Genomic DNA, 14,176 nt, shown 5'->3' with positions numbered 1-14,176 from the left:
AATTATGATGTACTATAGAATATTTTCCTTCGTCGTGATGAAATATTTGAGACGTTAACGGTTGGGTGAATAGCCACATGGACTTTCTGGATTTACCTGATGGAACGGTCGGTGGGATTGGACCGTCTATTTGGATCATAAAAATTGAATATTTAAATTATAAAAATAAAATAAAAAAATAGGACAGGCTGCTGATGAAACGGAACCAAAATTAATTTTAATTAGATAGGATTTTTTATTATTTTTAAAAAATTTTAAAATATGATGACCAATTCCTACTTCACTCCCTCATCCCAAAATACGAATTTAAATAATGGAAAAGGATGTTTAATAAATCAAAATTAGGAAAACTTTTCTTTAGTTAATAATTTAATATATTGAATAAATATGATACGGCTAAATAAATATAGTTAAATAACGGCGACTAGAAATACAGTCAACAACAGTCTATCTGTATTCCTCCACAACCCTTCCAATTCCTTTCCACTTTCCAATTCCTAGTTCGGGCACCTGAATACCCATAAAAAGAATGGTGTTTGGGCCATATTTCGGGATTGGAGAAGGAATAGCTGCGATCTTTAGGCGAAGTGGCTTCCAAAGTCGCGATATTTAGCTATGGGGTGAGCTAGTTCGGCGAACAAAAGTGGTCTTTTTGGTTGAATCCCTGAAGAGAAAGAGACGCAGCAGATGAGGAAAGGGGAATTTGGAGCCGTCATCTTCTCATTCTTGTGGATTTGGTTGGTTTGCCAGAGGTGTGAGCTCGGCGATTCCATCAACGATGAAGGTGCTTTTAGTTGATCGATCAATGTTGGTTTTGAGTTAGTCAATGGTTCCGGAGTGGATGATGACTTTTTGTTCTTGGTGTATCTAAATTCAGGGAGGGCTCTTCTGGCATTCAAAGGAAGAGTAGAGGTTGATCCTTATGGTGCTTTGACGAATTGGGATGACGAAGAGGATCATCCTTGCTCCTGGTTTGGGGTTCAGTGCTCCGCTGATGGAAGAGTCTTGGTTCTGTGAGTAACTGAAGTTCAATATCAGCTATGATTTCATTATTTTTAATTTGCTTTTCTTGTGATAAGTCAGAGTGGTTGATTCATCTACTTGTTTGATTGTTGTTCTTCTTTGTCAATACAAAAATTGTTTTTGTAGTTAAGTACCAACAAAGTAATCATAATACAAGAGTATTCCCTCCAAATCAGATTTATCTGTGCCATTTTAGAAAGCAACGTTCTTACATAAATAGTGTTTTGGACAAATAAATGATTATTTTATTCAATTCATGCCTGCTCCTCCATATTGTTGTCATTAAAAATAAATACCTGCTCCATATTTGCTACAGTAATATGATTATTTTCTCCCTACACATGTTAGGATCTTAACCACTACTTTGTTTTTGGAAATATTTAGTCTTCAGTTGAATTCAATGTACAGTGTGATGTGATCTTCTTCACCAAAACTGCAGCAAAACCTATGTGCAGGTGTATTTTGGTAATAATAACATTCAGATGAAAGGGAGAGTTGAAAACCCAATAATTTTCCATATTTTCATCTTTTTCCTTACCACGGTCATTATTAGTTCCTCCCCAATTTGTGAGAGGAGGGACTCCAAAACAGTGCTTTCAACATGCAAATCTGTTCTAAGTTCCTCCTTTGCCCCCAACCAAGTTTACTAATTATGTCTAAATCCTCAAGGTGATATCATCCTTCACATTTAGGAAAGTGTGGAAGAACTTTTATTCGGCTATTGCTTTCATTGCATGCGCCCAAATTGGATCAGGAGAATTATAAACTACTTAAGTGATTAGATAATTCTCAACGAACATTTGAAAATTTTAAATTACATGCCACTATCCTACCACATGCTTTTTTTCACATATTAACTGGAACCTATATTCGTCACTTCTACTGTGCTACCATTGAATCAAGGCATCCACTTTTTTTTAAAAATGATATGGCACTTATTCTTTCAATGTATAAGGTTGTTTTTTTAGTCATTTTTCTTAGTTGTTGTTTGTTAGTCAAGTTTTAGTTGAACGTCATCTATAATTTTTTTTCTAGGTACTTGAAGGATCTTTCTCTTGTGGGTACATTATCACCAGATATCTGCAAACTCAAACACTTGACTGCTTTGTGAGCATTGCTAACTTATGAACCCTTGTTAATTGTTTAACTGATGTAACAATTCTGCTATCTCCATTAATCTTTTCTTTGCCAATAAATTATATAGTGTTCTCAAGAGTGTGATCTGAAAATTTAATTGCAAAAATCATCCATCCTTCATCAGTAACATATTACAGTTTAACTTGCAATATCTTTATTGCATCAAAAATTTTATTTCATGAGAATCTGTGCAAAATTGCTGCAAATCTTTGATATCATCTTCTTGGTTTCATGCAAAATGGCTGCAAAGTTCTATGACAATGATAAACCTTTTTATGAGTTGAGCAAGCCATGGAACAGAGATCATGTGCATCACTGATGGATAGTTATACCAACATGAATTATGATAAGCATGAATAGCAATAAGAACCAGAGAAAAGGGAACTCAAAGTTTGTTTCTGGAGGGAAATGGGACTAGAGGAAACATGGAGCATTGAAATGTTGACTATTCCCTTGTTTAACTTACTTTTTTTATATTCTCCTTATTTTCATGCTTTCCATTTCTCTTCAGGTATACAACCCTTAGGTGGAAGACGTAAAATAATAAAGAAGCTTATGTTGGTGCAATCGACCTCTAGAATTTTAATGTCTGTTTAACAATATGTTTATTGGGAAAAGTCCAGTCAGGTCAAGGATGACTGGATGACTGATAAAGGAAAATGAGATTGTGAGAAGTTCAAGTAGGTCAAGATTGACCAGATGCTTAGTTGTCAAGTGAGAAGTCCTGACATATCAAGGTTGACCTAGGCAAAGTGAGAAATCCTAACAAGTCAAGGTTGACCTAGGCAAGAGGAAAATCCTAAGAGAATGGACCTTAGGTAATGAGAAGTCTTAGAGAAGTGAAATCTAAGAAAGGAAAAAATCCTAAGGGAGTGAACCTTAGGTAGTGAGAAGTTTTGGAGGATGAACTCGAAGCAAGTGTGATTGAAACAAGTTTAGTCGACTAAGACTTTGGTCAATCAAAGTATAGTGTTTTTTTTACTACTTTTGATTGACGTGTCTCAGTTGAGACAAATACTTAGGCGGTAGTTTGACTAAGAAACCAACTTGAAGTTCTAAGTTGAGATTAGACAGTCTAACTATCAGAATAAATCATACATCTATATAACTATGCTCTGTGATGCAGGAACTTAAGTTGGAAGGTGGCCGGAACAGTGCACTTCGAACTCTCGGAGGCTTTCCAGGTGCCCGGAGATCCGGACACCCGAATAGGGGTTCAAGCACCCGGAGGTTGGGCGCTCGGACAACATTCAGTCGACTGAAAAGAGTTCAGTCGACAGAACCTATTTGGAAACAACACATCGGATGAGATCGTATTGTTCGATAAAGGAAAACACTAGGATCAGTCGACGGGTCTGGAGGATCAGTCGACTGAACAAGCAAATATGGAAGGAGTGATCGGATCGGATTGAAGCACACATGAAAAGTTGGGTTGAGTCACCTGGAAGGATTAGTCGACTGAATGAGATCAGTCGACTGAACCACTCGACTTAACAACACCTATAAAAGAAGCCTCAAGATCCGAAATTGAACAACAATTCTGAACGTCTAGTTCTTCTCTGCTATTGTTCTACTCAACCAAAGTTCTGCTGCAACTACGCCAAGAAGCTCTCCGACAACCTACTACTACTCTACATCCAATTTGTTGTTAGTATATTTACATAATTACATTTTGTATTTAGGAGACTTGTATTCTTGTTACAAGTCTCTACATCTTGTAATCATATCCTCTTTTTGAGAGTTTTTCGGAAGGAGGTCGTTAGTGATTTGCCCATCGAGATAATCCAGGAGCATATCCTCTTTTCGAGAGTTTTTCGGGAGGAGGTCGTTAGTGATTTGCCCATCTAGATAATCCAAGAGCAGATTAAAGGCCTTGGAGTAGCAATCCTACACAAATAAAAATTTGTGTTCTACTTTTTATTCCGCTGCATATCTGGTTTGGTTTTATAAAAAGAGAAGAACCCTCTTGTCTCTTTCGATCCTACAGCTTGAGCACAGCTTCTGATTGGGAAACAGATACTGGCAATGACTAATTGCATCCACTTTTTGATTTTTTTTCCCCAAAGCTATCCTTGTGTGTGGCTCGTGTACAAAGGAGCCAGTGTTCTGAGAATCATCGTGTTCTTATTCTGTAGAATTTTACATAACAATTCCCTTTATGGAGTTGTTCCTATCAGCATTGGGCAATTACAAAAGCTGGAGGTACTGGATTTAGGACACAATAAATTCAGTGGACTACTTCCACCCAATCTTGGAGATATCTCGTCTCTCAAAAGACTGTAAGTAAATGATATGGCATATGACATCCATCATCTATTGTTTTTTCATTAAAAAATTTGTATAGCTTCTAATTGAGCATGCTTAAATGCAGCATTCTAGGAAGCAACAATTTTGCTGGTAACTTATCACCAGCAATGCATAAGTTCAGGATTCTCTCAAATCAGGATGATGTAGAAGCTCCGTCATTGAACAGGTAATTTCTTATAACATTGGGGTTTTTTGCTAAATGTTTTTTTGCGACTTATTGCTTACAGAAGAAAATGGCCAAGATCTAAACCTTTTGTCATGAATCATATTACTGATCTGTCCTATCAGCTAAGTTGTCTGTCTATCATACAACAGATCAATACCTTCTTCGTAGAGTAAACATTAATTTGATTAATTTCATGAAATTCTGTATGATTTGGCTAATTCCATTTTTCAGATATTTCCGTGATGCCATACAATTTATGTTTCATCTCACAATGGAACTCATTAGTCTCATGCGCCTAAATACCAAATACTCAATGCTACATTAGATAGGCTATCTATTACCACAAATTTTTGATGTTCACCAAGAATGCTTCGCTGTGCACAATCAATCAGTCTCACAGATTAATTCCATAGAAAAGCAAAAGAAAATAAGCCAACTAGTTTGATTTAATGAATGATTTGATATAGAGGGAAGATAGTCAATTATGTACAGAATGACTAAAGAATTTTACAAATTTTATTAATGATGATTGTATGCATTAGTTGTATCGTCAGAACATATTAAAACTAGATTGATTAGTTGTATGCCTGTTGGAAATACTAGCTGTAAGTATTAATAACTAAAATTTTCAATATGGGGATCGAAAAACCAGCATCAATAACACAAATGACTTAGGGTAATGAGAATGTATCTGGGTTTTCTATAAGAATATCTGTGATGAGTAATACATAAATAACAATTCACCTGCAGTAGCACATGACATGTGACATGTTTTGTTTATACAATAAGATAATCTATACACTTGACCTTTCTTAGTTTAATAGTTTAACAATGAAAAATAAAATATTAAACAACAGGAAGTTTGTTGCATAATCTATTATCATTGATTTGATTGGAAAGAAACTTTTGAAGTGTCTAACTTTTCAATTGCATAAATAGACTTCAGCATCTTTATCAATCTATTGTAGGGATGCGACTCCAAGAAAGCCGCATGCTCCTCCTCCCAACAGAGTCAGTCACAGAATAGATGATAAACCACCCCGTGCTGGTCCAGCAAATCCTCCTCAACCACCTTCTCAATCATCTTCTCCTCCACTGCCATCTAGCCAGTCCCATTCAACTCAACCACCTTCTCAATCATCTTCTCCTCCACTGCCATCTAGCCAGTCCCATTCAACTTCTCCTGTGGTTATCCGTTTGTCGATTGTAGGATCTGTTGGTTTTCTGATTGTCCTTTCTCTTATATATTGGTATTCCAACCGTACCAAAAAGGTTGCATCGATGCCCTTGATGATGGGGTTAACTGGTCTATTGACAAAAGAACTGAAACCTCCTGTGAGAGGTATGTTTATATAAAATGTGTATATTTTCTGTGATTTGTTTGCTGCATTCATGAATATGTGCTTCCTTGCAGAGCTCCTTGCATTGAGACGATCAGATCTTGAAGCAGCATGTGAGGGATTCAACAATATTGTTGGATCCTTTTCCAATTTTACAATATACAAGGGGACAATTTCAAGTGGAGCTGAAGTAGCAGTTTTGTCCACTGTTATCACATCCACAAACGATTGGTCAGCTCAAGATGAGGCCGAATTTAGGAAGAAGGTCTCCACTAATTATCTTTCTTTTCCCTATTCATACAATTGGCACATGTTCTTTTTCCATGCTCACTATGTTTTGCTTGCAGGTATCAGTGTTGTCCAAATTCAATCACAACAACTTCATGAACCTTCTTGGCTATTGCAAGGAAAAAGAACCATTTACCAGGATGTTGGCATTTGAGTATGCATCAAATGGGACACTTTTCGAGCATTTGCACAGTGAGTACCTAAGAAATTATGCAAGCTGTAAATTTTACTGCCCGGTAGATGTCTTCTTACTTTGTTGCAATTGATCTGTGTCATTCTTTTAGTTGGCATGAAACATCTCATCCCTAGATGCATCGTTTTTTAAAACTATTTTGTGTTCCATGCTAGTTGGTACAGCCCAAACTTATCATTATTCCCACTGTCTAGCATGTGAAACAAGTTTGAACCCTCAATATAAAAGAAAGCTAGACTTCTACGAGTGACTGCAGAGAGCTTCTACATTCCGCAAGTGACCGTGAGGGCTATGCTTCCATAAGCAACCTTGACCAAGCTTCTGCAAGCAGTTTTCTGCTGTTTTGCAATGAGGCTTCTGCAATGGGATCTGCACAGCAAGGTTAACTGCAACATGGGACCTTCTTCTGCAAGTGCAATTCCTTCTTCTCCCCTTTTCCGCCTCTAAATCATCTTCCTCTTCTTGTCTTCCTCCTCTCCTCCCTGATTCCTTCTGCTTGGTGTCTCCGACATAGCTTGATAGCACGCCCAACACAACTCTGGCACCATATTGTTCTAGTCAAGGGACAAAAGCTGGGCTTGGAATTCCAAACCTTGCTCGTATTCTCAGTTTTGAGTTTATCCATAAGTTTATTTGGTAGAACAACGAAGCTAATTGCTTGAGATATCTGATATTGAAAATCCGAAGCATGATATTTTGCTTTCATTTTCTCTAAATTTCTAGTAACAAAGGTTTTCAGTGAAAATGTCAGCCTTTTCTTTCATGTCAATGCATTCTAACACAAGCAAGCAAAAGTTTCCAGATACCATGCCTCAACATAAAGCTAAGATTCATTCTCATATAATTTCAACTAAGAATTCTAGTTTTCTTTTGCTTCATATATATGTTGCCTGGTCTTGCATTTAGGACCGATTCTAGTGATTGATTCATATAATCATTGGTTTTGCAGTCAAGGAAGTAGAGCAATTGAACTGGAGTGCGCGATTACGCATAGCTGTGGGAGTAGCATACTGTCTCGAGCAAATGATAAAGCTTAACCCTCCTCTACCCAAAAACTTGAAGTCTTCTTCCATTTACCTTACCGAAGATTATGCAGCCAAGGTTTCTGATCTAGAGTTCTGGAATATGCGACCGGAAGCAGACTCGACATCTGAATACTCGAGTAAATGCAGCATCGTCTATAAGTTTGGGATAGTTCTACTGGAGATCGTTTCGGGAAGGCTTCCCTACTCAGAAGATGATGGCCTACTTGTGCTCTGGGCTTCAAGCTACTTAAGTGGGAGTCGACCAATCAAAGATATGGTAGACGAAACGCTCGAATCAGTGCCCGAGGAAGATATCATCGGACTGACAGAGATCATCAGCTCTTGCATAAATGATGACCCAGAGAAGCGAGCTACTATGACGGAAGTAGCTTCCCGCATGAGGTTGCTCACAGGGATTACCCCAGAGGTAGCTTGTCCAAAGCTAACACCATTGTGGTGGGCAGAGAGTCAAATTCTCTGTTCAGAAGTTTAGCTAGTGACAAAAGGAAGTTGTTTGTGACCTATAATTGGACAAACATGATTTGAAGATGACGATGATTGCATGTAAATACCTCGAAATACAAAGCTTGTGGAGAGAAATTGTGTTGATTGTCATCCTCGAGAGGACTTAAATCTTGCATTGTTGTATATATTTGTGATGATCATTTGTCCAGTGAAAGGAGGAGCTCGATTTCCTTGAACAAGATTTGTTTCAACAGAATACACAAAAACAGCAAGACTGCAGCTAGTAAATCACTATGATGAGAGAATATTATTGTTTCACATGGTCAATTTCACGATTATATATGAAGAGGTAAATTAAAAAGTTATAGTTGATCACGATAAAGGAGGATACTGTTCAATTTCTTCCTGTTCGCTTTAGTATCTACCTCATCGTAATTAACTCAATTATGCTTGTCCATTTTAATAAATTTATTTTATCATAATTAATTTAATTATATTTGAGATGGTAGCATTCTTTTGATTTATCTCTTCATATATAATTATGAGATTGATTGTGTGATATCGCTAAGATAGCAGATTTTCTGTTTTTATAGAAGAGATATGATATTCTTTCTCTAATAGAGTGCGATATGATATTCTAATTATTAAAAGGGTGTTTTTGATAAATGTTCTTAACGCTGATCGTTTTAAAAGAGACTTGTACAGTCGTACGATACGCTTCCAGCGAATCTCTCTCTCTCTCTCATCTCTCATGGCGACGGACCCCAACACCGAAGGCGGCGTGAACCCTAAACCCGCCGAGGAAAGCCTCCAACGCTACGTCGGATCGGAGATCGAGGATACTGCCGATGCCCGAGACGGCGAAGAGGAGGACGATGAGGAGGAGGAGGAGGAGGAGGAGGAAGAGGAGGAGGCGCGGGAGGAAGGGGTGCGCTCCGCCCCAAGGAAGGAGAAGCTCAAACGCGCCATCCGACGCCTGTCGCAGGGTCCGGTCCGCATCCGCGTCCACGACGTCATCATCCGTGGCAACGCCAAGACCAAGGACGCGCTCATCGAGGCCGAGGTCCTCGACGCCTTCCGCTCCGCTTCCACCATGCAGGAGCTTCTCCAGGCCGCTAACCTCGCCAACTCTCGCCTCCGCCGGTTAGATATCTTCGATTCTGTTTCCATCACGCTCGATTCGGGCCCCTCCGAGCTTCCTGGCACCGCCAATGTTCTCATCGATATCGTCGAGGTCAAGAACCCGCTCACGGGTGATCTTGGGGTGTACACAAAGCCGGAGGTACAGTTGTATTTTTAAACCATATCTTTTATACGGATATGTTGCAAACGAATGTATGCTGCAATTGCTTTGTTGTACTAATTTGCAATCAATTTTAGTTTCAAAAAACAATTAGGAACATTACTTGAATTCCCTGCAATTGATGTCGGATTGGATAAGTTCAATGTTACCTCCACGATGCTGATAATTGCCGGACTAGACTAATAACCTGTAAGCCTTAAGATGTAATACTTGTTATAATTGTAAAATCACATATGCTATAATCTGAGCTTAAAATATGTAATACACGGTCTATAATTAGACTGTAAAGAGAATGCACAATAAAAACTCATACCTTCTGCAGTTCACATGTAGTTGTCCAGCGAATTTGGATACAAGATTTAGTTTACGAAAGTGGTAAATTCTTAGTCTTCTAGGTTTTCTGTTGTGAGGTTTGGCTGCTCCTAAATTTTGTTGCATCTCTTTCTTATGTAGTGTTAATATGAACTTGCCTCCACCGTTTAAAAATCTGATTTGAAATAACTTAGGTATTTTGTTGAGATGTTTCATGTCATTTGTAGCATGAATGACCTTGACTAGTAGTCACAGATAAATCAATTAAGTGGAACGACAAATCCTTATATAGACTTCATTGTTATATGTTCTTACATCTGAATTATGCTGTCCTTTGGTTTATCTTCTATTGTACATCTTTTACATGGGAAAGAGATTTTTAAGATGATGAGAAGGATCATATAAATTTTATGGATGTCGTGTTTCATTTTACATGAGATAAACAAATGTCTGGTTGGAGTACCACTCATGCTTTAAATTTTGCAGGCTAGATCTTGGTCACTTGAAGGGTCACTGAAGCTTAAGAACTTGTTAGGCTATGGAGATATTTGGGATGCTTCTGGGGCTTATGGTTTTGATCAAACATCAGAGATTAGTGTTGGAGTGGCCTTACCCAGATTTAAAGCAATTTCAACTCCCATTACAACTCGAATTTCATTACTTTCCCAAGATTGGTTGAAATTTTCTTCATACAAGGAACATCTGCTAGGCCTCTCTGTTGGTCTGATATCAACAAAAAAGCATGACCTGTCTTACAGTCTCACATGGCGTAATTTACTTGACCCATCACGCATGTCATCAAAGGCAATTCGGAGCCAATTAGGGCATAGTCTTCTCTCTTCCATTAAATACACTTACAGAATTGATCACAGAGATTCAAATGTGAGGCCAACACGTGGGTATGCTTTCCAGTCATCCTCTCACATTGGCGGTCTTGGACCAGATAGAAAACTTCTGCGATTTTTTAGGCAGGTAAATTCTTTCATGTTTTCCTGTTTTATTGAGGGAAAAAATCACAATTATGCAAGATACTGTTCCATGTTAAGTTTTACTACCAGTTGATTTTGTACAACTTCTTGTTATTCTAACAATGCTTCTAAAATAGATAGTGATCTGTAAAGTCTAATATGCTGGTCATGCTCTAGGATTTTTCACTAATTGTAGTTGGAATCATCATATAAAATAAGGCTCAAAGTTTGGTATCTCTAAATTAACTTTGCCAAACTGTTTATCTACCTGATTACATTTAATTACTGACTTAAAAATTGTGAATTGGTTGATTGGTATTGAAATGTTAATTAGTTCCTATGTTGTACCAGGAGTTTGATCTCAGAGGCGCAATTCCTTTAGGATTCTACAACACTGCACTCAATTTTGGAGTTGCAGCAGGTGCCATAGTGCCATGGGCGGGATTTACGAATTCAACTACGCCATTGCCCGAGCGGTTCTATATGGGTGGTCATTCTTCTCCTATCTGTGGCCTGGGTGGACCTACTTCCCTGTTGGGTTTCAAACAAAGAGGCTTAGGCCCAATGGGTCTGCGACGAGTACTTTCACCTAAACAAAGTCAAGATGACGCTACAGCCTCTTCTGGAGGGGGTGATGCTTCAGGAAGCATTGCCTCTCCAGGCAGAGATGCCATTGGAGGTGATCTGGCAGTCACTGCCTTCGCTGATCTTTCATTTGATCTGCCACTAAAGGTGTTCCAAGAGGCAGGAGTTCATGGCCACGTATTTGTAAATGCTGGGAACCTAGTCATGTTATCTGAGGAATTGGCAAATTTCTCCTTCCAGAGATTCTTGCATACCTTTAGGAGCTCTGCTGGGTTTGGCGTAATCTTCCCTACTAGATTTTTTCGCATGGAGGTTCGTTTTCTTTAAAAAAATTTACTAAAGAAGAAAATCACTATCTTTTGTTTTCTAATGCAACATAATAATTTCTTTCTATTCACAGATCAACTACTGTTACATACTGAAACAGTTCGAACATGATCACGGGAAGACAGGCATACAGTTCAGTTTCTCCACTTAAAAGTTTTCCACCTTTGCCATTTTTGTGCGTTTATCAAGGCAAGAACCAAAATCTGGTTGATGAATAATAAACATTTCTCTTACTGTTCCACCAATTTACTTGCATCGACACCACTTCCATAACTGGTATTTCTTGATTCCTCAATTTTCTAAATGGATCTGCTTTGGCAGTTGCTTTAATTTATACCTGAGAAACATCACTTTGTTAGTTCATTTAGCTTGTATCACCACCTATGATCCAAATCCTTTCTGTGGATTTTAGTATTCACATTAATACATGGATCATTGCTGTTTCGGTATGTTTTTTCTTGTCTTGCCGATAATTTCATGAAGTTGTTTGATTAAAATTTAATGATTTGTAAAGGCACTTGTTTGTGCATCTCTTTAACATGCTTGTCAAGCAAATCTTGTAGGGGCGAATGGTTCATTCCTTATTATGTTTTATTTCAAGATTTGGACGGACAATTTGATGGAATGATTAGATACCATTCATGACAGTAAACCCGATGGACATCAGATCAAGCTTGCGAGTCAAATGGAAAAGACAAGTAGCTTGAGAGGATTAAACGTGATGGCCTTTGTAGGCAGACCAAGCAAGACTGCTTGGCTTGGTTGGATAACCAAAGTGAGGGGAGCAAGGTGAATGGGTCTGATGAATTAGATAATAATGAGTGTTGGACAAACCATAAGAACCAAACAGATTAGGCGGACCATGTTGAGTGAGTTTGTGACGTGTGACCTTAACACCATGCACTTCCTACCTCATACGCTTATTTAGAGGTGTCATTCAGATTGAAATAAGGGTATTATAGAAAATTTTCAATTCGAATCTCATTCGAATAATTCGATCAACCTGAATAATCGACTGACTCTTTATAATTCATCAAACATACATCATTATTTATTATTATTTTCTCTGATAATTTTTCATTTCTATCAATTGTCATATTAATCTTTTCCATTGCTTGACATTGAAACATCTCGACACCCCTGCGCCTCGTTACAACTTCTGCAGCATGATCAATCTTCACATATTCGAAATCCTGAACGACTACCATTTTTTTTCTTTCTAATGTGTTTGGTGATCATCTAATTCGAGAACTTTAATTCTTGGGAGTCGTGCAATTCTTCTGTGTTAATCCTACTTGGGTTGGGTGAAGTGAAATATGACATTTTGATATTTCATTAATGCGGCTCTTGCATTCCATCATAAGGACGAGAAGATACAAACAGACTTTTTCTTTCAAAGGTTCCTCTTTTAAACAAAATCATCTCCTCACGCGAGCCCTTCCCTCAATTTATTTTACATGATGACACTTTCATACACTAGATTAAAAGAATTTATATCGAGCATTTTCAGAGATTTTAATTTATAGAAATTAATGAACAATGTTTAATCCAAAAAATAATGAACAATGAAACATAAAGCAACCTTTAAAAAAGCTGTAAATAATTGGGAAACTGAAGTCTAAAACAATGGCTGCTTCATCAAGCTCCTTCAGAAATTCAACAATTTTGGCAGCAAGCATCCACAAGTCATGTTTCAGTTCTTAATCTTCCACACATGGACGTTTGAAGTAAGATCATCACCAGACTTGATTTTTGTCACAGCTGCTAGATCATCCAAATCACAGAATGACGAGGATTGAAATTGAATATGATCACAATTATTATCAAAGTACACATAAAAAAGAAAGAAACTGTGAAACGAAAAACCTACCTAAAACTGGTCTACCGCAATTGGTTGCCCTTTTATTCTTCCCATGCTTCACAAGGACAATTCACCCAAACACAGATTTGGTTGCAAATTACAATACAGAAAGGACTAGAAATGAAAGAAGATTGACTATAGGAAGTAAGCAAAAAGATAGGATTGAAGATTCCTGGTTGATTGTGGGAAATAAACACAAAAAAGGGGCAATTCTCAAAGTCATGTTACAACATAAAATGTAGAAGTACAGTCACTAGTAAAAGCAAATAGCATAAGGTGACCAGTTAAATTAGTAAGATCTCATAAGAACCATGGTAACCCATAACACTGCAACACAGCGAACAAACATAACAGAAAAGCTCAAAATACTTGGAACCAGACGAAGAAGATTGCAAATAGGCCGTTAATGGTCAAAGTTAGTTAGCATACATTTTGAAATTGTCAAGACAGGATTGAAGGAAAAGAAAAGGCAACAGCTGGTGCTTAGTTTCAGAAACTGAAGTGCAACATTAGTGTACATCAAGGGAGAGTGCATTGAAACAAGATGTTATTTTGGAACAAAATAAAGGACTCCATAACTATTACAGATTTGAGAGAAAATCTAAATACCAACCTATGGGATTTGACTGTTTGGAGTAGACAATGTTGACTACAAATTTTACAAATAGTTAACTGGAAATTGAAGAAAAAACATTATTTTCCAGTCAGATAAGCAGCCAATACTAGTTTAGAAAACTGTGAAAAGACAACCAATAAAAGAGTGGTCCATTTTGATAGGTTGCCCTTTTGTTCTTGTAATTCCTCTCAACCAATGTTTCATACTTTCATCTCACAAGTCGATAACATGATAACCCCAAAACAGAAGACTAACATGAG

At 37.7% G+C, this 14,176-nt stretch overlaps 2 protein-coding genes across 2 annotated transcripts; both read left to right on the top strand.

Annotated features, from left to right (window-relative positions):
* The first annotated feature begins 485 nt into the window (after positions 1 to 485).
* LOC141821314 (protein MALE DISCOVERER 1-like) lies at positions 486 to 8,159 on the top strand. The gene is made up of 9 exons (XM_074708727.1): positions 486 to 784; positions 878 to 1,013; positions 2,059 to 2,130; positions 4,296 to 4,439; positions 4,532 to 4,633; positions 5,602 to 5,975; positions 6,048 to 6,238; positions 6,321 to 6,453; positions 7,404 to 8,159. The coding sequence occupies exons 1-9, from the start codon at positions 688 to 690 to the stop codon at positions 7,970 to 7,972; spliced, it is 1,818 nt and encodes a 605-aa protein (XP_074564828.1). The 5' UTR covers positions 486 to 687; the 3' UTR covers positions 7,973 to 8,159.
* A 513-nt stretch (positions 8,160 to 8,672) lies between these two features.
* LOC141821190 (uncharacterized) lies at positions 8,673 to 11,816 on the top strand. Its single transcript, XM_074708576.1, has 4 exons — positions 8,673 to 9,226; positions 10,046 to 10,531; positions 10,879 to 11,424; positions 11,513 to 11,816. Exons 1-4 carry the CDS (start codon positions 8,696 to 8,698, stop codon positions 11,588 to 11,590), a joined length of 1,641 nt encoding a protein of 546 aa, XP_074564677.1. The 5' UTR covers positions 8,673 to 8,695; the 3' UTR covers positions 11,591 to 11,816.
* The last annotated feature ends 2,360 nt before the right edge of the window (positions 11,817 to 14,176 follow it).

The sequence above is a fragment of the Curcuma longa genome, chromosome 2, assembly GCF_044706935.1.
Source record: "Curcuma longa cultivar G26 ecotype Majalengka, Jawa Barat chromosome 2, ITB_CL_G26_1.1, whole genome shotgun sequence".
NCBI lineage: Eukaryota > Viridiplantae > Streptophyta > Magnoliopsida > Zingiberales > Zingiberaceae > Curcuma > Curcuma longa.
This window is presented reverse-complemented; position numbering and strand designations above follow the sequence as displayed.